This window comes from Trichechus manatus, unplaced genomic scaffold (genome assembly GCF_000243295.1).
Source record: "Trichechus manatus latirostris isolate Lorelei unplaced genomic scaffold, TriManLat1.0 scaffold00016, whole genome shotgun sequence".
Taxonomy (NCBI): Eukaryota; Metazoa; Chordata; class Mammalia; order Sirenia; family Trichechidae; genus Trichechus; species Trichechus manatus.
In genome coordinates this window covers 25,481,415-25,507,068 of record NW_004443952.1, presented here as the reverse complement: position 1 = coordinate 25,507,068, position 25,654 = coordinate 25,481,415, and the positions used below count along the sequence as shown (strand labels likewise).

Sequence of the window (25,654 nt, the reverse complement as noted above, 5' to 3'; positions counted from 1 at the left end):
GAGTCTCAGTCCCTCAGCTACCATCACAGGGAGCAACCAATGGTTGTCTCCCTTGGACCTACTCATGGTAGTCCCTGACCCCATCCTCCTCACAGGGTTGTTTCAAGGAGACTATGAAGATACTTTATACATTGTTGCCAATTTATGCAAGTAGAAGGGGGAGAGGAGACTGAGTCAGTTGCAGGCCCTACCATTTTTTCTTAAATGTTCTTCTTCAAAATCTCCTACATTACATACTTAAAATGATTTAAAAAGAAAATACACACTTTAAGCAAAATAATTCTTTTTTTGTCATCAAATATGTATTTTTTTAAAAGCCACCTTCTTGTCCCTTGCTGACTACTTCTAGAGACATGTCTGACCTCTGGTTGTTTTTGGTTTGCTTCTGGTTTTGTTTTTAGAGTGGTGGTGATGAAGAAGATAGGTCCTTCCATTACACAGTGCTTAAGTATCTCTCAACAAGAACATGATTAACTGGAATCACTCTTTTATAATTTCTATGATATAGACAAAATTAACTAGCCATGTTTTAACATGTTTTTGATTTAAAAGAAATACTGAAGAAACTTTCTTTTTTTTAAGGGAAGTTCCTGCTGTCCTTAGCTGGGAAAGATGTGCACCTACAAAGGGTGTCGCTGGTACCATCACAGAGCTTCTGTGGTTCCCAGGAGACCTGGGTCTCCTCTTGGCCACTGATTCCCTGTGTGAGTGAATCCCTCACACAGCGGGGTCTCAGTTTCCCTATGAATGACATGATCTCTAAGAGATTTTCCAGTTCTAGAAACTTCTGTATAGCTCTGCAAAAACATACTGTCCGCAAAAGTGCTTTTAAAAGGCGATACATCTACCTCTTTATAAAAATACTTACGGGGGAGAAAAATTAGAGTGGATCTGAATCAATTACATTTACGTCAGTAGACTCCAAAGGAGAAAAAAATCCAGACTGGATGAATGAGTTAACAAGTTTTTCAAAATAGTTATAACCAGTCCATATCCATAAACGGATTCAGTCTTCCCTATAATCCTAGGAGGGAGACAATGCAAGGATTCTTATCCCTTTTACAAATAAGGAAACCGAGGCTCAGCGAGCGTAATTGGCTTGCCTCTTCTGTAACCCGCCAAACATCACCGCCCTAACTTTACCTCACCTCCCGGTTCAGGACAAGAATTCCCTTTAGGGGTGGCGGTCCCTGGTCATTCCGGCTCCAGAAGGCGGGGCAAATATTCCTACTTTAAGACAAGCGCCTCTACCGCCTCCCTTCGGACCGCGAGACTCACCTCCCTCACCGCTGGCGCTGCCCGAGTCACGAGTTTTCTTCGGGGGCCCGCCTCTCCTCTTGCTGATTGAGCAGCTCTTGAGACATTTCTACCCTCTCATTGGTTGCTCCCTTTTCGGCTATCCATCGCTCCCTAGACCAACCGGATATAGGGGCAGGGTTTCCGCTTCCGCCTTCACTTTCCTCCCTCTAGTCCTCGGATCGTACTCGCTAGCACAGCGGCCGCTTCCTGGCAAGGTGTCGGTGGGTTGGTTGGTTTGTCTCCAAACGTCAGTGTCCGTGCCGCTGAACTGCCCGCCATGGCTGAGATGGATCCGTTTGGCGCCCCCGCTGGCGCCCCAGGCGGCCCCGCGCTAGGGAACGGGGTGGCCGGCATCGGCGAAGAAGACCCGGCCGCGGCCTTTCTGGCGCAGCAAGAGAGTGAGATTGCAGGCATCGAGAACGACGAGGCCTTCGCCATCCTGGACGGCGGCGCCCTCGGGCCCCAGCCGCATGGCGAGCCGCCGGGGGGTCCGGGTGAGAGTGCGGGCGCGCTGGGGCGGTGGAACTTGTCTGGAAATTCAGGACAGAGTGGTTCCGAGAGCTTCTGTGTAACTCTTGTTCCTTGTTGAACCAGGAGGTTAGGGAGGAGTGGAAAGAGGAAACGAGACCCCGGCCCAGTCATGCAGAAACCTAGGGCGGGGGCGGAGCGAGAAACTAAAGAAAATAGAATGAGTGGTACTTAAGCTGAGAAGCTCTAGGAGTCCCGTTCAGTTGAGCAAGTTTTCATTAAGCACTTGCTGTGTCTTGAATCTGGCCTCTGAAACAGCCGCATTGGCGCATTTTGACCAGGATTACAGGCAAGGCTGACTCCAGTACAGAACCAGTTACTAGGAAAGGGCGGGGGGGGGGGGCAGAAAAATTAAGAGTAGTAATTTGTTTTTGAAATATTGAGACAAAAAACAGCAATGCAGTTCAGCGTGGAAGCACTTAAGGTATTCAGCGCGTAGGCTATGGGGAGGGAAGTAGAAGTAAATCGGGAACTCAGGAAAGATGGTCTAGCCCTGGAGAAAGACACTTGAACCAACAGAGGGCTAGGAGTTTAGCATTTGTTGAGCTGTATTGGAACCGGGACTTCTGGAGCTTTTCTTCCTCTGGGAACGGCTTTGCTAGCCAGTGTTGCAGAACCTAGGATTAGCCTGGATCAATTAGGGAGGGAAGAAGAGCTGAATAGAGAATGCAGTGTGACTTTTTTTCCAACCAAACTAAAGCGAAAAGGGGTGAGGGATGAGGATGCAGGGGCGGTGATTGTGTGCCATTTTGACCTTTGAATGCTTTACTTGTGTGTGATGCTTAGAATTGTAGAGGTGAGAGGAAAGGATGAGTGGAAGAGACTTATTCAGTGGTGTAGGAAAGTAGGGAGTTTAGCCAGAAGAAATGAGACATGACTTGTCATTTACTTAAAAATGTTTCAATTAAAGGGAAATAAGGCACTGGTGGGGCAGATAGGGGTTATCTGTATTAACCTAAACTCTAATCTAAAAGAGACCTGGCAGGTAACAAATGAGATGGGCAGGCTGGACATGAGACAATAAGGAACATTGGAGACTGAGGCTTTAGTGCGCTAGAGAGTAGGGCTCTGCTAAAAAACATTCAGGTTTAAAAATGTCAAAGTACTATGCCAGCCAAGCAGAAGATCTGAGGGAGAATGGGGGGGGGGCTGCTAGTTTGCAGCTTCTGTGTTCTCTATACCATACTATGCTGCCTTCTAAGCAAATCAGTCCCGCAAGAAGAACCTACATGGAAACCAAAAGTGCTACCATAAAGAATGGCGGGGGGGCTGGGGCAAGGGATGTTTTCCCAAAAGTAAGCCTTTAGTATTCTCTAGAATTGCCAGACCATGAATATATAATTTATGGTAAGCAGGTTGGACTGAACCGGGCTGTGACTGAAAGAGAAAACTGAGTTCTAGAGAGAAGTGACTGAAGAAAAAGGCAACTAATAGCTGAGCCCCATGTCTTTCCGCCGTTAGACTGTACCACACATTGTTCTGCAGTTGTTTTAGCAGGCATGTGGTGGGATAAGAGATTGTCAGTTCTGAAAGGCAGTTGTGGCTGCCCTGGGTAGGACAGAGTTGAGAGACACAAAACTCATGGGGAGAACTAGGGGTCCTTACCACATACCTAGTTAGAAGACTGTCCTGACTCAAGGACAGTGTTGCTTACTGCTGTATTTCTAATACCTAGCGGGTGTCTGGCACATAGGTGCTCATATGCTTGTCAAAGGAATGGGCAAAAAGTGTCAGGTCCAGCGGTCCTGTATAGAACTGGCAGATCTTAGTGTGATGGGCACTTCAGGGAGGTAAAGAGAATAGATGCACTTAGGTCCCTTGTGCATCAAGCCTTCAGCAAAGGGAAGGAAGGGATGATTGCTGACTTAGTTCCTAGGAAGGACTTTCTTAGTGAACTAAGCATGTAGTGACTGAAAGCCAGATTCCTGACAGTGTGGTTGAGGTTGGTAATAGTGCAGCGGTCAGCACTTGAGGATTAGATAACTAGTTAGACACTTTCTCTCTCTCTCTCTCTCTTTTTTGGGGAGGTAACTCTAGTATAGTGGTTAAGATTGTGTGTTATTGTGTAGGCTGCTTGAATGTTTAGCTTTGTGGTGTCAGGCAAGTTAACATAACTGCTAACACCACTCTGCCTCAATTTTCTCCGTAAAAGGTGCATAGTATATGCCATGTAGGGTTGTTATGATTACATTAGAGAGGACCTGTAAAGTGCTTATACGCTGTACCTGGTATATAGTAAGCATCCATTGAATTCCAGCTACTCTTATTCTTCGGAAATGGGGAAGAAAAGGATGTTGAGACCTATAGGTTTTGGGATATACTGAGGAAATTGAGAGATTTTAGGTGGGAACTCTGTTTCTGATGTGTTGTACAGGATACTTAAACCGTAACTGTGACTGGGGAGAGAGGAGGATATCCACACTAACCCCAGCCTTGGGGAAAACTCCTCCCATGAGGATGGAGGCAGACAAAACCAGAGCACTTAGACCTGAGCCTTGGATGCCTCCCTCAGTTGTTAGGAGACCCAGAGAAGGGAAATAAGTTTAGAGGTGAGAGGTAACCAGCTGAGTAAAGTGGTTTCAGGGATATTGAGGAAGACCAAGTGGTCAAGAAAGAAGCAACACAAGTCTAGAACCATTCAAAAGCCCTGTCATAAGAGCTGAGCAGGGAGAATAAACCAAAAAAAACCAAACCTGTTGCGTCCAGTCAATTCTGACCCTCAGCGACACTGTAGGACAGAGTAGAACTGCCCCATAGGGTTTCCGAGGAGCGCCTGGTGGATTCGAACTGCTGACGTTTGGTTTAGCAGCTGAGCTCTTAAACACTATGCCACCAGGTTTTCCAGCAGGGAGAATAGGTGATTATGGAGCTACTGAGAGAGTTTAGGAGTCGTAGCTCTTGACCGCTGCGCCACCACGGCTCCAAAGGAGTCATTTTATTGGTAGCAATGATAGAGAAGTTCAGGGAAATCTTGTTCATGATGTTTAATTTGTAATAGCTGTAATTTACAGCACATTACTCTATGCCTAGTACTCTGTATATACTTTCGGATTTGTGCAGCACCCTTGCAAGCTAAGTGGTAGTATCATATTTCAGATAAGAACTGGTGCTCATGGAGGTGAAGCAATGTTCCTAAGGTAACAAGCTGATAACTGGCTCAGCTGGAATTCAGACCCAGTCTGCCTGACTTCAAATGGTTGAGAAACATGGGAAGTTGAAGGTGGATTTGGAGCAGTCTTTCATGTTTGGAAACTTAGGCTATTGTTTTTGTCTGAAGTTCCAGAAATGTCCTAGGAAGTTTCTTCTGGAGCATCAGGTTGCCTAACTCAGTTGTCCTGATAAGTTGAGGCCCTGATTACCCCTTCTGCATTTTTCTGTAGACTATCCTTTGCCTTGGGCCCGTTGTTGGCTCACAGAAGAATGTCAGTACAATAATGACTAAAGAACTCAAAGCACGTGCCTGTGTGTCTGGTTGAGTCTTCTGTAACTAAAGGACAGGCAACATGTGATACAGATGAAGGTAGAGGATAAGGATTACTTCTAGCTTTCTGTATGGAGTGGTGATCAAAGTCTCTGTCCTATTAGGAATGGCCCTGGGCTGGAATATATTAACTGGATATTCAGTGTGTTAGCTGTAACATATTAACTAGAATCTAGGCCTGGCGAGACCAGCCATTGGAGATTGTAGGATTCAAAACTATCTCTTTCCCATCTTACACAAAGTTAAATTCCAGGTGTATTAAAGAGACCCATTAAAAAAGTACCAGAAGAAAAGTGAATTTATCTCAGAGTAGGAAAGACTTTAATCATGAAAGCAAACACAAACCATAAAGGAAAAATTGATGATGTCTACATACAAGTTATTGGAGCTCCTGGGTGGTGTAAATGGTTAAGCGCTCAACTGCTTTATTATGAGCTTATCAATCTTTAAAAAGTTTAATTAAGAAAAATATTTAATTTACCTATTATGAGATCATCAGTCTTTAAAAAGTGGTTATACCTGAGCAAGCCAGGAATTCAGAGGAAAGATCATCGTTAATCTGATGTATGACTACAGCAAATCTTGCATCTAAATAAACATTTACCAACCAGCCTCAGCTTTCATTATATTTCAGTTGCTGGTTTATGTATCTTGATTATTTCAACATTTTTCTGATACTTTTTAAAATTTCATTTCGCTACTTGTTTTAATCCTATGCCTTATTTTATAATACAAAAATGAGATATTTCTTAAGAATTTTTGTCAATGGCTTTTTTCTATTTTAAGCTGTTTGTGTACATATAATTTTTTAAGCATTCTGCAAGTTTTAGAAATACGAAGTTACAGAAAACTAATTAAAATCTTTTTTGGCATATTCAGTAGCTCCTCTACAATGAATTCCTTGATGTAGAATTGTTGAGTTGGGGGATATAGTTTTTAAAGACTTCTAAAGCACTGAGAACTTGCCCACTATAGGGAATTGGGAGAAGCAAGAGAACAAATAGAAAAAAAATATTAGGGTTGATTTAGAAAATAGTTCAAGTTGGGTTTAGTTAGTTGGGAACCCTGATTAACAGACTGAAATCTTATATCTTGCAGATGCTGTTGATGCAATAATGAATGGCGAATACTACCAGGTATAGAGTACTCTGATTATGTTGAATGATAGTGGTCAAGCATTTTCCTTTCCTGTAATTTGAATTGATAGACCTACAGAGACACTCCATTCATTTGACTTTCCTAGGTGTGCTAGTAGCTGGAATGTTATCTACCAAAGTGGAGAATTTAAAGAGAAGAGGTATTGATAGGAAGAGCACTCTTTTATGTTACCGGCCTGGCCCTAGCAATATCAGCTTTATTTTCAAGGAATGACCCTTTATGATGATGATATGGCTAATTTGAACACTGTGTTCCAGGCACTGTGTTAAGCATTATTTATGTTTAGTCTTATTTAATTCTCACAACAACCTGAGGGATATGTACTCTTGCTGTTCCTATTTTGCACATTAATAAACTGAGGTACACAGTGATTAAATCAAATGTTTAAGGTGACAAAAGGTAATGTATGGTGGGGGCCAGAATTTGAACCTTTTAGATTGTATTGGAGGGAGGGGGACTGGGTATCTATGATGACCCCCATTATTTTCCCTCTGTATTACTAAACTTTTAGTTGCCAGCCCTGTTTGCACTGACATAAACAATAAAAGGAACTTACAGGTTCCTGTAATTGAAAGAGCTCCAGGATAGGCCCGGTGTGCTTGGACCAGGACTCTGGCTCAGCTTCTCTAGGATGCTTTCCCTCTGCCTACTGTGTGTGACTGTTTTGTATTGAGGCTTTTTCCCTTGTAGCAGAATGGGTACAGCAGTTTCAGGCCTTACATATGCTCATCACATTATCTAGAACAAGATGGGAGCTTTCCCCTCTTCTCCCAACCTCCAAACAAAAGTCTTCATTTCCCTCTGGACCTACCAGAAATAATCACCGTAATTTGGGGGAATAACCTGGTGATTTGCTTATGTGTGAGTTTCTGCCCATCCCTGAACTAATTAACTGTTGGTGAGAGGGATGAAATTAACCTAACTGATTTAGACCAGGGGTGGGCAGACTTTTTCTGTAAGGGGCCAGGTACTTTGTCATTGTAATGTAAGAGCAGTCAAAGACAGTATGTAAATGAATGGGCATGGCTGTGTCCCAGTAAAAGTTTATTTGCAAAGACAGGCAGCTTGCCTGGAGCATAGTTTCCAATCCCTGGTTTAGGAGTTCTGAGACAGAACTGGGTTCAGATTCTGACTTTATCATTTACGAGCTGTGAATTTGGACATGGCCATTTCCCTGTGCTTCAGTTTAACCCCCTGACTGTGAAATGGGAATAAAACTTAACTTACAAGGTGGTTGGGAGATAAAGCTTTTATGTGCCTGGCACATGGAAAGTGCTGGTAATTTAGTTATTAATACTTTAAATAATCCTTTTTCTATCTTTGTGTATAATCTCATTGGGTTAACCTGGTAGCATTCCCTGGTTCGGCAGGTGAAGTAATTCTGTAAAGATTAACATCTGTTTGAGTGTTTATTAGTCTATTTTGTTAACCCTCATATCTTCCCCATTACAAAGAAGAGTTTCCCCCTACTTCTGACTTTACATTTGGCTGCTTTTTTACCCTTCTGTTCCTGGGTGTGACTGTAGTAACTATGCATTTTCTTTTGGACTCTGTTTCCTAGAATGCACTGTATTTTGATCAGGTAGTATTAGTGACTTTTCCCCCACATAGCATAATAGCGTTTAGAAGTCTTAAGTTCTAGTCCTTGTTCTGCTGTGTACTTAACCTCTGTTACTTTGAAGATACCACTTAATCTCTGTGACAGAGGAGAAAACTAAAACTGGTAACATTGTTTCCCCAATAAGTCCTTTCTCCCCCCACCCAGCTTTTCTATCCCCAACTCAGGTTCCATTTGTTAATACGTAGGATAACAAGTACTTAGCGTCCTTTGTGGGATTGTAAAAATTAAGTGCAGTAATGTTCAAAGCACCCTATCGGGATGTAAGCACCATGTTGGCATGTAAAGTTATGTTGTTGCTTTTAAGGTAATAAGTCTGTTTATAACCTTCCTTTAACATTTTACAGTAGCCACCAGTTCTGTATATAACCAGAGGTTCTAACTTGGATGGAGTGCATTTCAGGAAGGAGTTTTTGGTACTGATAGAGCACATTTGTGTTTTGTGTTAAGGAGAGTAATGGTCCGACAGACAATTATGCAGCTATCTCACAAGTGGATCGATTGCAATCAGAGCCTGAAAGTATTCGGAAATGGAGAGAAGAGCAAACGGAACGCTTGGAAGCCCTTGGTAAGGAATCCCTTTCTGTCGTTGGGTGTCTGTTTTCAGTGGAATAGTTGACCTTGACTCACTTTTATCTCTTTTTAATTTGAGTTAGCCATAATATCCTTGTCTGCTCTTTGAGAAGATAACTTTCTCAACTGTAAAGTCACAAGGCCGCCCACATGGAGGTGCTTAATTACAGGTCATTTTTTGAGGAGTAGGGCAGCCCAGGGAGCCCCCAAGTGCATCCTCTCCTTTCACAGGAAGAGCAAAATGGTCCTGTCAAAAGAACAGTGGACTTGGATTGAAAGGCTGGGTTCAAGGCCCAGCCTTAACCAGCTGCGGGCACTTGATTTCTCAAACCATTTAGAGTATCTTTTTTCACGTGTGAAGTAGGAGCAACATTACTGACCTCAAGGGTAGTCTAAAGTGGTATTTATGAGAGTACTTATAAACTTGAAGGTATTATATCCAAGTTGTGCCAATTGATGTCCCCCGAGTCTGTGACATTTGCTTTTCACAGTCTAGTTGTCATTTGGAGGTTGAGTTTAAGATAACACTTAAGAGAGAAATGTGAGATGCATTAGGAAATGTACAATATGTCTTTTTTTACCTTAACATCCCTGTGAGATTAGTTTTTATATTTTTATGGGTGAGGAAAGCAAACATCATAGGTAGAATAAGTTTTTGAATCACATAACTCAGAAGTGGTAGAGCTAGAGTTTTAGCTGAAGTCTACCCTACTTCAGAGTCCTACTCATTCCTTTCCCCTACATTGTTTCCTAAACACATGTAATGTACACGGCCATCTGGCCAGGCAGGCAACGCCTATGATCAGTGGCCACTAGCTTGGCCTTTGGTGACAAGATGTGTACATATGGAGTGTCACCTGTTGGTTCAAGATAAGTAGAGACTTGATGTCTGTACATGGATGGCTGGGTTGGAGAGGTATGGTAGAAGTGTAAGAATGTAACACATGGTGTGTTCCTTGCTCAACTTTTACTTAAAATTTTCAAACACAGAACAGTTGAAAGAAGAGTAAAATGAACGTTGTGTACCCCCTAGATTCAATAATTGACATTTGGGTTATCTTTATATAAATGAAGCATGTATGTATATGTTTTATACACACACAAACATGCACCTTTTCTTTTTTTTTTTTTGGCTAATCCACTTTAAGATACAAGCATCGTATACTTCATGCCTAGTATTTCATTTTCCTACAATGCCAGCAGTATTACAGAACCATTGAAAAGAAATGATTCCTTATTTTTCAGATACGGAGACTAAAATCCAGAAATAAGAAGGGACTTAACCCAGATAACACAGCCAGTTAGTGCCGAATCTATTGTCTCTCTAGTCCAGTTTGTGTGGTTTTCAGAACAAAGAGCACACTTATGTTTGAACTCAAAAGAAGTTTCTTTGATGATGGAAATAGTGTATTTCAGTGTTGTTCAATATGGTAGCCGCTAGCTACATATTGCTCTTGAACACTTGAAATGTGGCTAGTGTGACTGAGCAACTGAATTTTAAATTGTGTTTAATTTTAATAGCCATATGTGGCTAGTAGCTACTGTATTGGATAGTGCAGCTTTAGAAAGATGAAAAAAAGTCTTCATGGTGCTAGCTGCCTTGATCCTTGCTTGTCTTTCTTTTTGTGTGTCTTCTGAGTAGGCTTAAAGGTAAGATTTAGCTGGTATTAGTACTGCTGGAGTATTTTTCATGTTACAGAACCCAACTTTATCTTTTCTCTTTCCCAAAAGTTTAGCATAGCTTGTTTTCTCTGTAAAGAGAGTATACTTTGATGTCTGCAAGTATTTCACTTCCTTTTTCAATTATCAAATTGGGCACTTTGGGAATATTCCATGAAATGCTGTTTTCTTAACTCAGGATGCTTTGAAGTAAGTCAGACATTTGGCCCTCCATTCCAATTGAATTGAATTGAATTAAATCAGCCCATGAACTAAGTGTTTCATCAGTTTCACCTTTTGTCTTTGCAAGAACTGGGAGAAAGCACAAGATCCTGAAATTAGAGAATCAGTGTCAAAGTTATGGTTTTCAACTTCACTACCTGCTGCATTCTCAAAGACTTTACTTTTCTGTGAGGGTGGCCAGAGAAGACGACACCTGTTGAAGTGTCCTGTTCTCTAAGGGGGTTCTTCATCCTTTCCTTCCCTTTCTCTCTCCTGTACTCAAAGAGATTGCATTAAGGCTTGGATCTTTGTCCTATCAAACTAAGCATTTAAGAATTCTAAATTCTTATTGCCAGTGACTCTTCATAAATCTGTAAAAGCAAGAAGACAATTTAAATGGACTGTTTTATGCAGTAACTATAATCTGTGCAGATGGTCATGACTTTTATTTAAATTAGTTTGTTAGAGATAAATTTACATGATATAAATTTTAAATGACTGTTAGAATACACTGAAAGAAAACACTTTCCAATCAAAAAATAATTGTTTGGATGTAATTTCACCACTATTTTTTTTTTTATTTTAAATCGTGATTTAGGTGACAGTTTATAGAGCAAATTAGTTTCTCATTCAAAAATTTATACACAAATTGTTTCATGGCATTGGCTGCAATCCCACATTATGTCAGCACTCTCCCCCTTTCCCTTTCTACCCCAGGTTCACCGTATTCATTCATCCAGTTTTCCTGTCCCCTCCCACCTTCTTGTCTTTGGTTCTGGGTAGATGTTGCCCATTTGATCTTGTGTACTTGATTGATCTAAGAAGCATGTCCTCATATGTGTTATCGTTTGTCTTATAGGCCTGCATAATCTTGGGCTGAAAAATGAACTTCGGGATTGGCTTCAAATCTGAGTTAGAAGGGTATTTGGGGGCCATAGTCTTGGGGCTTCCTCGAGTCTTTGTCAGACCAGTAAGTCTGGTCCTTCTTGTGAGTTTGATCATTTGTTCTACATTTTTCTCACCCTGTCCAGTCCCTTCTGTTGTTATCTCAGTGAGAGCAGTTGGTAGTGGTAGCCGGGCACCATCTGGTTCTTCTGGTCACTGGGTTGTGTAGGCTGTGGTTCATTTGGTCCATTAGTCCTTTGGACTAATTGCTCCCTTGGGTCTTTCTTTAGTTTTTTTCCCTGTTCTAGGGTTGCTATGGGTCAGAATCCACTTGACAGCAACGAGGTTTTTTTTTTTTTCATCTGGACTAGAAGAGACCAATAGTTGTATCTTAGATGGCCACTTGCGAGCTTTTAGGGCCCCCCAGACACTACTCACCAAAGTAGGATGTACAACATTGTCTTTAAGAACTATGTTGTGCCAGTTGACATAGATGTCCCCCAAGTCTATGGTCCTTAGCCTTCAAGCCCGGAAACTTCATCCGTGGGGTATTTAGTTATGTCTGAGAGGTTTCCCTGACTGTTGCGCTTGTGTGCTCTGTTGTCTGTATTCATATATGAGGAGCACCTATAGTCATGTATTTAGAAATTTCCACCTCCGAACCTGTATCTACCGGTGGGTGTGTTCCCTCACCCCTCCCTCACCTCTTGACATACCTGTCCATCTGTGTATTTATTTGTAGATTATTGATTCTGTTGTTGCGGGGATTTTCCATGCTGTAGTAGTTACCACAGTTGTCCTTTATTCCTTCGTTCTTCTCAGTGTCCCCTCTTGCCTTGGTCATGTTGTGCTGACTTCTCCCATATTGGGTATTTATTGCCTTTACTTCACCATTAACTCATGTCTACTGTCTCTTTGGTAATTTTCCCTCCCTCCCCCTCCCATCCCTGGTAACCATTAAAGAGTCTTTTTTTTTTTTCCCTGTGTATAACCTTTTTGTTGTTACTTTATAAAAGCTGTCTCGTACAATATTTATCTTTTGATGATTGACTTACTTCACTCAGCATGATGCCCTTAAGATTCATCCATGTTGTGAGATGTTTTGTGGATTCATCATTATTCTTTACTGTTGTGTAGTATTCTATTGTATGTATGACCACAGTTAATCTGTTCATCTGTTGATGGGCACTTAGGTTGCTTTCACCTTTTTGCTATTGTGAGTAGTGCTGCAATGAATATGGGTGTGTATATTCGTATCACGGCTCTTATTTCTTTGGGTATGTACCTAGGAGTGGGATTGCTGGATCATATGGTATTTCTATTTCTAGCTTTTTGAGGAAGCACCATACTGTTTTCCATAGTGGTTGTACCATTTTACATTCCCATCAGCAGTGTATAAGAGTTCCAGTTTCCCCACATCCTTGCCAACATTTATTATTTTCTGTTTTTTTTTTATTAGTGGCAGCAATGTTGGGATGAGGTGGTTTCTCATTGTAGTTTCGATTTGTATCTTTCTAATTGCTAATGATAATGAGCATTTCTTCATATTGTTGTTAGTAGCCTGAATGTCTTCTTTGGTGAAGTGTCTGTTCGCATCCTTTGCCCGTTTTTTAATTGGACTATTTGTCTTTTTTTTTGGTGAGGTGTTGGAAGTTTCCCATAAATTTTAGTGATTAGACCCTTGTTGGATATTTTAGAGCCAAAAATTTTTTCCCAATCTGTAGGTTCTCTTTTTTTTTTTTTTTTTTTTTTAATTCAGAAAACATATTTATTGTTTTGTGCTGGTTTGGAAACTTCTCTGATATCCCAGCAACTTTTTACATTAGCAAAGCAAGTCCTAGGAACCTACTGGAATTGCCATATTATTTGGTAGTTTTTGTATTCAAACTTCAGAGTTTTTACCCTTGAATCATGATCACGCTTATCTATGGCCAGAGAAAATAGACCTTTACTCTTATTTGCCCTTTTAAGGCAATAAACGTGATAAGATTTCTTTTCACTGGGGCGGTTTCCTTAGTTCAGACTTCCCTTATTTTATTTTATTTTTTAATAGCATAAGTTTAACTTGGCAGGTTTTTCCTCCAGTGACAACATAACTACTTCCACTACCTGTCTTTTCTTTAGAAGGCGTGTGACTAGCAGTACATCATCCTAAACAGTCAATAAATAATGTTTGTGTAAATGAAGCTCATTGTAGGTTCTCTTTTTACTGTTTCGGAGAAGTCTTGTTGAGCATAAGTGTTAGTGTTTAATTTTTAGGAGATCCTATTCAGTTCATTTTCACCTTTGTGTGCATTTTTAATTATGTTTAGTATTCTGTTTATACCATGTATTAGGGCCGCTAGTGTTGTCCATAATTTTTCCTGTACAGTCTTTATGGTTTTAGTTTATATTTAGGTCTTTGATCCATTTTGAGTTAGTTTTTGTGTATGGTGTGAGGTATGGATCCTGTTTCATTTTTCTTCAGCTAGGTATGCGATTTTGCCAGCACCATTTGTTGAAGAGACTGTCTTCCCCATTTAATAACCTTTGGTCTTTTGTCGAAGATCAGCTATCCATAGGTGGATGGATTTACATCTGGGTTCTCAGTTCTGTTCTGTTGGTCTGTGTGTCTGTTGTACCAGTATCAGGCTGTTTTTGACTACTGTGACTATACAGTAGGTTCTGAGATCAGGTAGTGTGAGGCCTCCTACTTTGTTGTTCTTTTTTAATAAGGCTTTACTTATTTGGGGCCTCTTTCCCTTCCGTATAAAGTTAGTGATCAGTTTCTGCATCTCGAAGAATGCTGTTGGGATTTGGATTGGGATTGCATTTTATATATATACATATATATCGCTTTGGTAGTACTGACATTTTCATAATGTTTTCCTATCCAAGAGCATGGTATGTTTTTCCATTTATGTAGGTCTGTTTTGGTTTCTTGCAGTAGTGTTTTGTAGTTTTCTTTGTATAATTCTTTTACGTCCCTGGTTAGATTTATTCCTAAGTATTTTATCTTTTGGGGGGCTATTGTAAATGGTCGTGTTTTCCTGATTTCGTTTTCACAGTTGTCTATGTTGATGAAGAGGAACCCAGCTGATACTTGTAGGTTAATCTTGTATCCTGCCACTTTGCTGAATGCTTCTGTTAGTTCTAGTAGCTTTCTTGTGGAGTCCTTAAGATTGTCTGTGTATAGAATCATATCCTCAGCAGATAGGGATAATTTTATTTTTTCATTACCAATGTGAATGCTCTTTATTTCCTCTTCTTGCCTTATTGCTCTCACTAGGACTTCAGATACAATGTTGAAGAAGAGTGGTGATAAAGGGCATCCTTGTCTTGTTTCTGTTCTTGGGGAATGCTTTCAGATTCTCTCCATTGAGGATAATGTTCGCTGTTGGTTTTGTAAAAATTCCCTTTATTGTATTGAGGAATTTCTGTTCTATTCCTATTTTGCTGAGAGTTTTTTATGAGGAATGGATGTTGGACTTTATCAAATGCCTCTTCTGCATCCTGTTGATATGATCATGTTCTTTTCCTTTGTTTTTAGTTATGTGGTGGATTATGTTGATTGATTTTCTAATGTTGAACCAACCTTGCATGCCTGGTGTGAATCCCACTTGGTTGTGATGTATTATTTTTTTGATGTGCTGTTGTATTCTACTGGTTAGGATTTTGTTGAGAATTTTTGCATTTATATTCATGATGGATATTGGTCTGTAGTTTTCTTTTTTAGTGGTGTCCTTGTCTGGCTTTAATATTCGGGTTATACTGGCTTCATAGAATGAGTTTGGGAGTATTCCTGCCTTTTCTATGTTTTGTAATAGTTTGAGTAGAATTGGTGTCAGCTCTTCTCTGAATGTTTGGTAGAATTCTCCAATGAAGCTTTTGGACCAGGGCTTTTTTGTTGTTGTTGGGAGTTTTTTTTAATGACCTTTTCAATTTCTTCTATTGTTATGGGTCTGTTCAGATTTTCTACCTCTGTTCATGTTTAGGTAGGTGGCGTGTTTCTAGAAATTTGTCCATTTCCTCTAGATTTTCAAATTTGTTGGAGTATAATTTTTCATAGTATTCTGTTATGATTTTATTTCAGTTGGTTCTGTAATTTCACCACTGTTGCCAAGGAGACCTTACATTTTAAATTTGCTGTTTTCCAGTCCCTGTCTATGTGGTACTGTCACCCCACAGCGTCTCCCATTGCATCATAGCATCCTCCATTCCACACATGTGAGTAATGCCATGGACAGACATATCAGAAGTTTACTGTGTCTACCTTATAGTCATCAGTGGAAAATCTGAGTAAAATGATTCTCCTTCTGATTGATAGGTCGCCTTTTGATAAGTTAGATAACAGGATAAAAGCCTTTTATAACATGAAACTTTGGAGGAGTTTTTGGCTGCTGTTAGGCTATTTCTAGTTGTGACAGATACAGCCTTCTGCAGGTTGTTAATGTAAGACTTTTCTTGCAAAGACCCTAAAAATGTCCAGGAATGCTTCATTTTTCTTCCTTTCAAGTGGTTACTTGATACCACCACTGTTTTCTACTCTGCTTCTCCAAAGATGCTGATTATAGGTTGGACTCTTGCACTGCAGTTTTAAAACTCTGTCTGGATCACTGGTGACCACCTTCGAGCACATCCTATCATTATTCTAGACTTGCTTCCCTTTCTGTCCCTTCTTTTGGAGGCAGCATCATGAAGTAAGTAAAATGTGAGCTTTAAAGTCAGACCTGGGTTTGAGTCTTGGCTCTGCTGTTTACTGTAACCTTAGGAAGGACACTTTAACTTTCTGAGCTTTAGTTTTTCTCACTACTGAAATGAAACTAGAGTTTACCTTCTTGGGATTGTTGCAAAGATTAAATGAAATGTCTATAAAACACTACCAGAGAGGATGTCCTTAAAAATGTGTTTAAAGTAAAATATGAGGGTGACTTCAGTTGTCAGCTGCACTAACAGGTATGACTTGTATTTCTTTATCTCCCACTCTTTACTGGTCACATATGTCGTTTCAGCTAAATTCCTTAGGAAAACCCACATTTATTCCTAGGAAAAAAAAAAATCTGCCTGAAGCCTTCAAGAAAAGGAGGGCGTAGAGAAATCAGTGTGGCGTTGTGAAAAGTCTGTAATCTTGATAAATGATGAGAATCAATCCAGTCTGGCAAATCTAGGTGTATGTTTTCTCTCATTTCTAGAGCCTTTTGGTTAACTCTTAGTGATCCCTACCCACACCTACTGCAGTTCTCTCCATTTGGAGGTGTTATAATTGTTTTTGTTTTTTTAAGTTCTGTCCTGGCTCTGAGACAAACTCATTATGCAGTCTGAATAGATGTTTTGTGGTCCTCTCCAACTCTAATAGTCTATGTTCTACCACTGTAATAACTCACAGCTTCATCACAGAAGTGCTTTATCACGTTTAGTAACGAGTTCCACCTTGTGTTTTACAAAACCATTCATTGTCAGACCTGGGGTATGGAATATATTTTGTGAGAAGAGTTAAGGATGATCTAATATGCACTAATATTGGCAATGTTATTAAAGAATCATCCATAATTGGTTTTTCCCCAGTTGGTGCCCCAAAATACTTTTTTCTATCGTAAGTCAGTGGGTATTTTCATTCTCCTCCCAGCGCACACACATACAAAACATAACCAGTAATCAACTAAGGTATTGGTGACTGGGATAAAATGTGAAAAATAAGAATAGGATCATTGAGCTCAATAATTGATTGTACTAACAGGGAAAATAGACAGGATTTTATCTCCTTGTCCTCACTATGCCCCAAACGCACACGAATGTGTACGCACCCACTCACCGTAAATTCAAGGAGAACAAAATAAACTGATGAAACTAACTTAAATTTGTATTTTGCCTCATTTGTATTGCTTTTCTTTTCCCTTCCTTCAAAGATGCCAATTCTCGGAAGCAGGAAGCAGAGTGGAAAGAAAAAGCAATCAAGGAGCTAGAAGAGTGGTATGCAAGGCAGGATGAGCAGCTACAGAAAACAAAAGCAAACAACAGGTTAGTCCATGGGGGTTCTATCACAGTTTATTTTCCAGGATTGGATCAAATCCATTTTCCAACATCCAGTCTAGGTTTTCTGCTGCTGCCTCTTTTAGTGTGAAATGTCTTTTGCGGGGTTTTGAGAAAAGTGCTTGAAATAAGGGTTGCAAGTCTTTTCTGGGTCTTGTGAGCATAATTCAGCCTGTCCTTTAGTCATCCCAGTTGTAATAAGTTTAACTCTTAAGTAAGATCTAGATTAATATGCATCACCTATAAAACCCTGGTGGTGTACTGATTAAGAGCTATGACTGCTAACCAAAAGGTCGGCAGGTCGAATCCACCAGGCACTCCTTGGAACGTCAGTGGGGCAATTCTACTCTGTCCCTAATATAGGGTCTCTGTGAGTCGGAATCGACTCGACGGCAACAGGTTTGTTTTTTTGTTTTTTTTATAATGATACGCAGTGGAGCCCTGGTGGCGCAGTGGTTAAGAGGTTGGCTGCTAACCAGAAGGTTGGCAGTTCGAATCTACCAGCCGCTCCTTGGAAACCTTATGGGGCAGTTCTGCTCTGTCTCGTAGGGTCACTATGAGTCAGAATTGACTCGACAGCAATGGGTTATAATGATATGCAGCTAAAGGAAAAGTTATTTCATGGATTAAGTCCATGTATAAAAATAAAACCCTGAAATGAAACGTCAGTTTCCTGGATATACCAGGATCTTATTTCTTTCAAGATGATTATACACTTGGCCACATTGCATCCCTTAAATACAACCCTGCCCTCTGAATGCTGCCTCATGAAGCGGTCTGTTGACTGCGGAATGTGCTTTTAATTAGGTAGCAAGGATGTTCCAACACAGTGACTTCAGAAATAAGGGTTCTCTGGGTGTTTATCTATGCCTAAGAAAATCTTGAATTAACTTTAAAAATGTTCTTGTCAGAATATATTTCAGTCACTCATAGTGAAGGTTAAATAGTTGTGGGGAGAAAACACGTTCATTCTTGTATCACCACCAGTCAGCAGCTGTGGTCTTTAATGCTTGCCACTTGGGTCCGTCTTGGAAGTAGCTTAGAGAAAGAGAGGCATAGGCAGAGTTGCTCACCTCACTGTGGACAGATTGCCCTTCTTTCCCCTGCTGACTTCAAAGCCCAGCTGTCACTTACTAGTCAATCCTCTCACTTCAGTGTAAAGGCCGGCCTGACTTGGCCTGAGAATAGTTATAATTATCTGGGAATAGTTTTAATTATCATACTAAAGAGCCTGAGGTTCCTGTACTGCACAGAGGGAAGCAGGGGATTGGGCTACGTGCCGTTGGTCTCTAGCAGCTCTAGTAGAAGAGCATCTGCCCAGAAAAAGGGAGCTTACTGCCAGCCAGCGTGTTCCATTGTGGGGCAGCTACGACAGAACAGATTTACTCTTTTATACAGAAGCCCTTCAGCTGTTTTTCTCCCTTTGGTCATCCTTAGTTCTTCCTGCGGCCCCTCAGGTGCCAGGCTTGAGTCACCGTCCTGGCCACCTTCTTTCCTCTGGGGGGCGCACTCTCTAGGAGTGCCTGCCACACTCCGTTTGAAGTTGTGTGGCAAGTATGTTGGGGATTGCTCTCCGGTGGCGTCACCTGCACGGGGCTTCTGTTGAGCTCTTGTGGTCAGTATGAATTACTGACAGGTCCAGGCTCCTTTACCTCCTGTATTCATTCAAGATGATTTTCCTCCAGTTGCAACTTCCAGTCTGTAAAGAAAGATCAGAGTGGGTGCTTTGTGCAAGCACCATGTGAGGCCCTGCAGTGTCACCCTAGTGAGCAGCCTCGACATGGCTCTGTTCTGAGGTACTTTAAACCGGGCTGACCCTCCCTGTGCAGGGATCTTGATGCTCACACAACTTGACACACAGATTTTTAGACTTAAAAAATGATTATATTGGAAACAGTCTTCTCTTTGCAGACATTTTTTTCAAGCCAGTTTTGCTGAACTGTATTCCTTCTGTAAAGAAAGGGATACCTATTTATATACAGAATCAGTTGTCCTTGGAGAGAGTAATCACCCGCGTTTTTAGGAGCTTAGCGTCAAAGGTTGATTAGTCCCTCCAGGTATTGATTTATGGCTTTGGTACCTTTCTTTGGAAGAGCACTGGTGGTGCAGTGATTAAGAGCGTGGCTGCTAACCGAAAAGTTGGCAGTTCAAACCCACCAGCTGCTCTGTGGAACAAAGATGTGACAGTCTGCTTCCATAAAGATTTACAGCCATGGACACCCTTTGGGCAGTTTTACCCTGTCCCATAGGGTTGCTATGAGTTGGAATCAACTCAGTAGCAATGGCTTTTGTTTACCTTTCTTTACTTGGACTTGTAGAACGTTGGTTGGGTTGGTTGGTCTCATAGATGAACCTCTTGAGTTCCAGAGAAGGGAGGAGACTTGCCCACTACCCATTGAGAAAGTAGAGCTGAGATGGAAAACCAGGTCACTTGCCTTTCAGAAACCTTGCAGCACAGGGGGCTGTCCCTGAGTGCATAAAGCAGTGGCACACGAGCCACTGTCACCAGGGTTCCAAGGCAAAAGGGATGGTTTTTACTTTTTATTCCAATAATTCTTCAGGGTATGGGAGTGAGAGTCATTTAGAATCACTTTAGGGGACTTCTCGAATGGCATTCACCCTCCGCAGGAGATTTTGATATTGCTGACTCCCCTCCCCCATCCGTTTTGACTCTAAACTGTTTTAGAGTCTAAAGAAATAGGTCCCATTTACATATACACAGTAATTCATCTTTCTCATTGGCTGTCTAGAGGTAAATGGTGAATTTTTTTTTAAGGAGCCCTGGTGGCACAGTGGTTAAAGCACTTGGCCACTAACGAAAAGGTCAGTGGTTTGAACGAACCAGCTGCTCCATGGGAGAAAGATGTGGCAGTCTTCTTCCATAAAGATTACAGCCTTGGAAACCCTACAGGGCAGTTCTACTCTGTCTTACAGAGTCACTGTGAGTTGGAATTGAGAAAAGAAAATTGGGGTGCCCATTTCAAGCAAGTGTCATTCTCCCTGGATGACTCCTGCTGCAGCTGGATGTTAAGGGAACCCATAAATGTAAGGCAGAAAAGCAGAGAAGTTTGAAAGAGGAGACTTAGGGGTAGAAAGGGTCTATTTTTGTGAGTGTATCATCAGCCTCCTTCCTTCCAGAAGCCCCCAGTCAGCAAAGCATTAGGAGAACGTCTGTGCCGGGCCTTGTGTGGGTGGTGAGGCCACAGCAGTCAGCAGGCAGACTGGTCCTTGCCCTTGCAGAATCTAACATCTATTGGGTCAGGCTTCAGACTACATCTCCCTTCCTCCTGTTCTCCTACCGAGGCCTAAATGTCACTATACAAGAGCCATGCATTATTAAGTGACAACCTGTGGAAAAGAGTTCCCTTTTCATAGGAGTCAGTTGTCAGAGAATCAGTGACTGGCTCCTGCAGTTGTATATGTTCACTCACCAAGAATAACCCAGAACGCGTTCCCTTCCAAACCTTAACAGAAACATTTCCCCTGTTGCAGGAAGCTTTTGAGCTGAGACTTTACAGCCCTTTCAAAGCTTGTAAAAGTTTGGAAAATCCGTGATTCTCAGTGATGGTCAACATTTTTTTCTGTACCCACTTTGGGTTATTTATGGAAGGTTGGCATTGGGTGTAGGCCTTCTGAGCTTGCTGTGTGGTAGGACCAAAGGCATTCCTCCTTCTCTCCCTCTCCCAAGTTTCTCTGTGCCCCCCTTCCTACCTTGGCTGAGGATTGCTGCTTTTGGTTCCATCCGTCTGCTGGTGACGAACAAGTAGGTGGAGGGGTTGCCTGTTTGATGTGTGTAATTTTCTCTTTGTTCTGAGCCTGTAACCTTGACAGGCTGTGCTTGTCACTGACAAGCTCTGTAGTCTTAGGGCTAGCTGCAAAGAAGCAAAAGCCTGACATTCAAGCTTTTGTTGTCTTAAACTGATGTCTTGACAGGAGCCATTAAACCTTTATTCTCTTCCAGTAGGAGCAAGCTCAAGTTGAAATCAGTTAGGTTTAGCCCTTTGTGTAAACTGAAAGGATTATGGGTTTACAAGCTGGCCTGCCTTTTCTTCCCCTCCCACTCTCTCTGCCCACAAACAACTCTCTGTTTTCCTGCTGAGTCACTTGAGTTAATCAGACTGCTCTTCGTGCTTTCTTTAAATTTCCACAAAACACCACCTATGTTTAAGCCAAATGGGAAAGAAGGAGGAGTATGTATGAGTTTAAAATAAACTGAAATTAAAATTACTACGGCTTCCCTTCAAATAAATCTGTGCACGTAGGGTAAGGAGCAGGCATGATTATTCTTAAAGAAATGTCCCTTCCACTCCCCACCCCAAACCTGCCTGGCAAAGGACAGGGTCAGATTCCTTGAGGGAGGCTCTGTGCCCAGCCACAGTGGACAAGGCTGGGCTGGCTGAACCCAGGGATTTCACTTGGGGCAGCAGAGGGTCAAAGCCATGTCCCCTGCAGTGAAATTCCTCCACCCAGTGAAGGATGCCCTTTCTTTCTTGCCCCAGAGTCCTACCATTTTGATCCCCTTCCTGATGTGAGTGAGAGTTGAGGAGGGGCGAAGTTCTGGCCTCTAGGCTGTACCTTGTCAGAGCCAGTGAAGTCCGGCATGGAAATATTCAGAAGCTGCACCAGTCTCTTGAACAGTCTGTCTGATTCCGGGGCACAGACATCAAGCCAGTGCCAGAGCCAGGGTGCCTGGAGTTCTTTCTACCGTACCACTTGCCTCCAGCTGCTTTTGTCTCTAAGGTAGGGATTTGAAATGATGAAATATGTTCCCAGGATGCTGAAAATGTATCCTGCCCAGCCAGTGTGGAAAAGTAGTAGTTGGATAATCTAGAATAAAACTGACTAGCACATCTAGTGTTTGACAGCATTCACACCCAGTGATCTTTACTGAGACTAGCAGGAAGGTGGCATGGCTTCCTGAGCACACACTACCTGGGAAGAAGCCTTCATGTACAGGAAAAAGAGCCCTAGACTTGGAGCCAGGCAGCCCTGGTTGTGAGCTCTGGTGCCACTGTTGGGTAGCTGAGCGACTCAATTACCTCCTTTGTAAAATGCAGGTGAGAATGCTCAGAGTCACAAAGTTGTTAGGTTGAGGACTGAATCAGCATAATGTACATGAAAGGGCTTAGCCCGTAATTGGCTGCTTAATAAATGCTCGTTATTGCTGGTGTAAACCACCCAGAAGGAATGGAAGGTGCAGCACGCGCTCTGGCAAATCCCATGCAGGGTAGTCAGCCGGAAGCCTCGGCCTGCTGTGAGTCTCCAGTGCTGGAGGCCTCGCCAGGGTTAGGATGGAGCCCTGGGAGTCACTCCGCTATTGTGGATTTTAGATGTTTCTGCTTCTCAATGTTCTCTCTTTTTTCCTGCCTGCTTGCCTGCCTTTTGGACTTCTTGCTGTCTAGGGTGGCAGATGAAGCTTTCTACAAACAACCCTTCGCTGACGTGATTGGTTATGTGTATGTTGCAAAACTAATTCCTTTTCTTGTTTTGATTCTTCTACTTTTTGTTTAGAGTTAATGCTCCTTTTATGTCACAAGTTGCTTTGCTTTTTAAATTATTTCAAAGTGGTACTGTGGGGCTCCTAAGAGTTGATAAGCTGGGTTTATGATCCATTGATGGTCACAGGTCTTGCAGAATTATGACTTCTTGCACCTTTGATTACCATTTTTCATATTCAGGGTTTTGGAGGTGAGGAAAGCTAACTTCCTTTCCAAATGTGAGTCCTTCATGATCTGGTCTGGGAAGGGTTTGGGACTTGGGTGGACTCTTACTTCTTGCTGTTGCTGCCACCACTGCTGCTTCCAGTGCCCTGCTGCCTCCCTGCCCCTAGCTAGGAAAGAGAAGTCTCCCTATTTGGAAGGAGGTGAAAATCCCAGGAGGCTGGGAGCAGTGGGCAGCAGCACTTGCATTTCCTATACTTGGTTCCTTAAAAAATAAATAACTGGGGTTGGTTGCCTCTCCCTTGGGGCAGAAGAGTCCTGAGCAGAAGCGGGTGTCTCCGATGGGTACCTGTAGTTTGTTCTCTGTGGGCTTATATGTGGGAAATCGTTGTTTGGTGGCCAACTTCAGATGCCCTGCTCCCCACCCAAGCAAAAAGAGGCCCCCAGCTTTGAGGTCGAGATAGTCAAAGCTGACAGACACCAGCCATTTTGGCTCCTTTCCCCCTCTCTCCCCCCAAGAAAACTCTGTTCATGGTCTGGGAGAAAAAAAAACAACTTTCATTATTTTTTTAAGGATTCTCAATATGAGAGCAGTATTGCTAAAGACTTGAAAACAGTTCTCACTGTTTCCTCCTTAAAAATTGGGGCCATCTTTTATATGAGGTAGATGGAGGTGGGATGGAGGAGGAGAGGAACCTGTTGGAAGGGTGGGCAGTAGACTGAGGTCTGTGAAGCCTCTTAGGGCCTGTGACCTGGTGATGGTCATCCCTTTCAGAAGACAGAGCTGGGTTTCCTGGGCCCCTGGACGCATTTGCAATGAGACTTGTGAAATGCTGGACTTACAGGTGGTGGTTGATTGTATTTTTCACATCCTCTCTGGAGTAGAAATGGAGACTGGAAAGGTTGAGTCTGGGTTTGCTGGGCAGCAGGGTGGCCCAGCAAAGCCAGCTGCACGTTCCCAGGCATAGATGGAGTGGCAAGGGCATGTCTAGCTTACTGACCATCTGCATTGAGCTCATTCTCATTTTCTATATCTGACCTAAAGTTTTTCCTTGTTTCTTCTCTTCACCTTTAAGCACAAACATAAACCATCCTTGCTACAGCCTAGAACAGTTAAGTAAACCTTTCTCACTGCCCCTAACTGTGTGTGCCATGAAGTCGCAGTGTTGTAGTGGCTCTGGGCTTCAGCGGTGTTTGCCATGGCCATCCCTGTGATAGTGCCACCCTTCCCTCCCCACAGACCAGTCATTTCCATTGCTTTTGCTTTGCCCGTAATGCTTGTTGGAGTAGATGAATATAGTATGTCTTCCCTCCTCTTACCACTGTCCTTCCTGGGCTGTAGCTCCCACCAGTCAGTTCCCAACTGGGGTGGGCTGACGTTGATGTGAAAGAATGTTGGAGCAGCATCCTGCCAAAAAGAAACTAACATCAGCTTTCCTGCCAGAGTATGTCCTGAGTGGCCCAAGGCACCTGGCTGGAGGGAAAGTGGCAAACTTTTGGCTGAACTGTCCTAACAAAATCCTCTTCCAGAATGGCTTCAGTCTCTAGTGCCTGCTAGCATGGGAGCTTTGGTCTTGAATTCCTTTTGCTCTGCCCTGTTTCTCTCCAGCCTTAGGAAATGAATCCACGTTCTATTTTGCAATGACCTGTGGACTTTTTAGAAGTCTCTAAATTCACTTGAAACTCAGTACAGCCTAGCATAAACGACTGTTTAAGTTCTTGACCAGCCTGCTGCTTTGTTCTTGTTAATAAAAGCACTGTGTAGCTGGCTAAAGACTTGCTTTTTTACCACTCTGTATGGGCAGAGACGGAAAGAGTGAGCCTTGAACCAAACACCTGTATTCCAACATTTTACACAGCAGTCTGGGCACACTTGTCCCTGGGAGAGCTGGCTACGTGTCTGCCCCTGAGTCTGACCTGGGCCAGGGGCTGTTACTCTTTGGAAAACCAGAATGTCATTAAGTCAGGCATGAAGAGGCAGTTGCTTTTGTAACAACGCAGCCACGTAGCTCACAGGGGTTCTACATTAAACCAACAGATTCTGTTGTTGCTTCCAGGGCAGCAGAAGAAGCCTTTGTAAACGACGTTGACGAGTCTTCCCCAGGCACTGAGTGGGAACGGGTGGCCCGGCTGTGTGACTTTAACCCCAAGTCCAGCAAGCAGGCCAAAGATGTCTCCCGCATGCGCTCGGTCCTCATCTCACTCAAGCAGGCCCCCCTGGTGCACTGAAGAGCCGCCCTGTGGGAACACTACATCTGCAATATCTTAATCCTACTCCGTGAAGCTGTTCACAGTAATTGGATTAATTATGTTGAGTTCTTTTGGACCAAACCTTTTGTCTTTAGAGTTGATCATTGTTTGTGATTGCATGTTTCCTTCATCTGTGTTCTCCCTGGCATTCAGAGAGGAGGGGGGAGGAAGAGGAAGAAGGGAGGGAAACCTCCCAACAGTAGCCTCACTTGTGCTTTTGTGCATTATTCTGAGAATAAATTTCTGTTCAAACAATAAACATGAAGCTTCTTTATTGGCCTCAAGGTGTTTTGCAGTTTGGAGTGAGGTTTG

At 42.4% G+C, this 25,654-nt stretch overlaps 1 protein-coding gene across 4 annotated transcripts; it reads left to right on the top strand.

Annotated features, from left to right (window-relative positions):
- Positions 1-1,381: 1,381 nt before the first annotated feature.
- On the top strand, positions 1,382-25,601 carry CLTA (clathrin light chain A). 4 transcript variants are annotated; one of them, XM_004372272.2, is made up of 5 exons: positions 1,382-1,793; positions 6,407-6,444; positions 8,535-8,652; positions 17,309-17,420; positions 25,150-25,601. In XM_004372272.2, the coding sequence occupies exons 1-5, from the start codon at positions 1,577-1,579 to the stop codon at positions 25,319-25,321; spliced, it is 657 nt and encodes a 218-aa protein (XP_004372329.1). In that variant the 5' UTR covers positions 1,382-1,576; the 3' UTR covers positions 25,322-25,601. The 4 variants fall into 4 exon arrangements, with proteins under 4 accessions (XP_004372329.1, XP_023583287.1, XP_023583286.1 ...); XM_023727519.1 differs by having other exon boundaries at positions 25,131-25,315; XM_023727518.1 differs by lacking the exon at positions 25,150-25,601 and adding an exon at positions 24,169-24,538.
- The last annotated feature ends 53 nt before the right edge of the window (positions 25,602-25,654 follow it).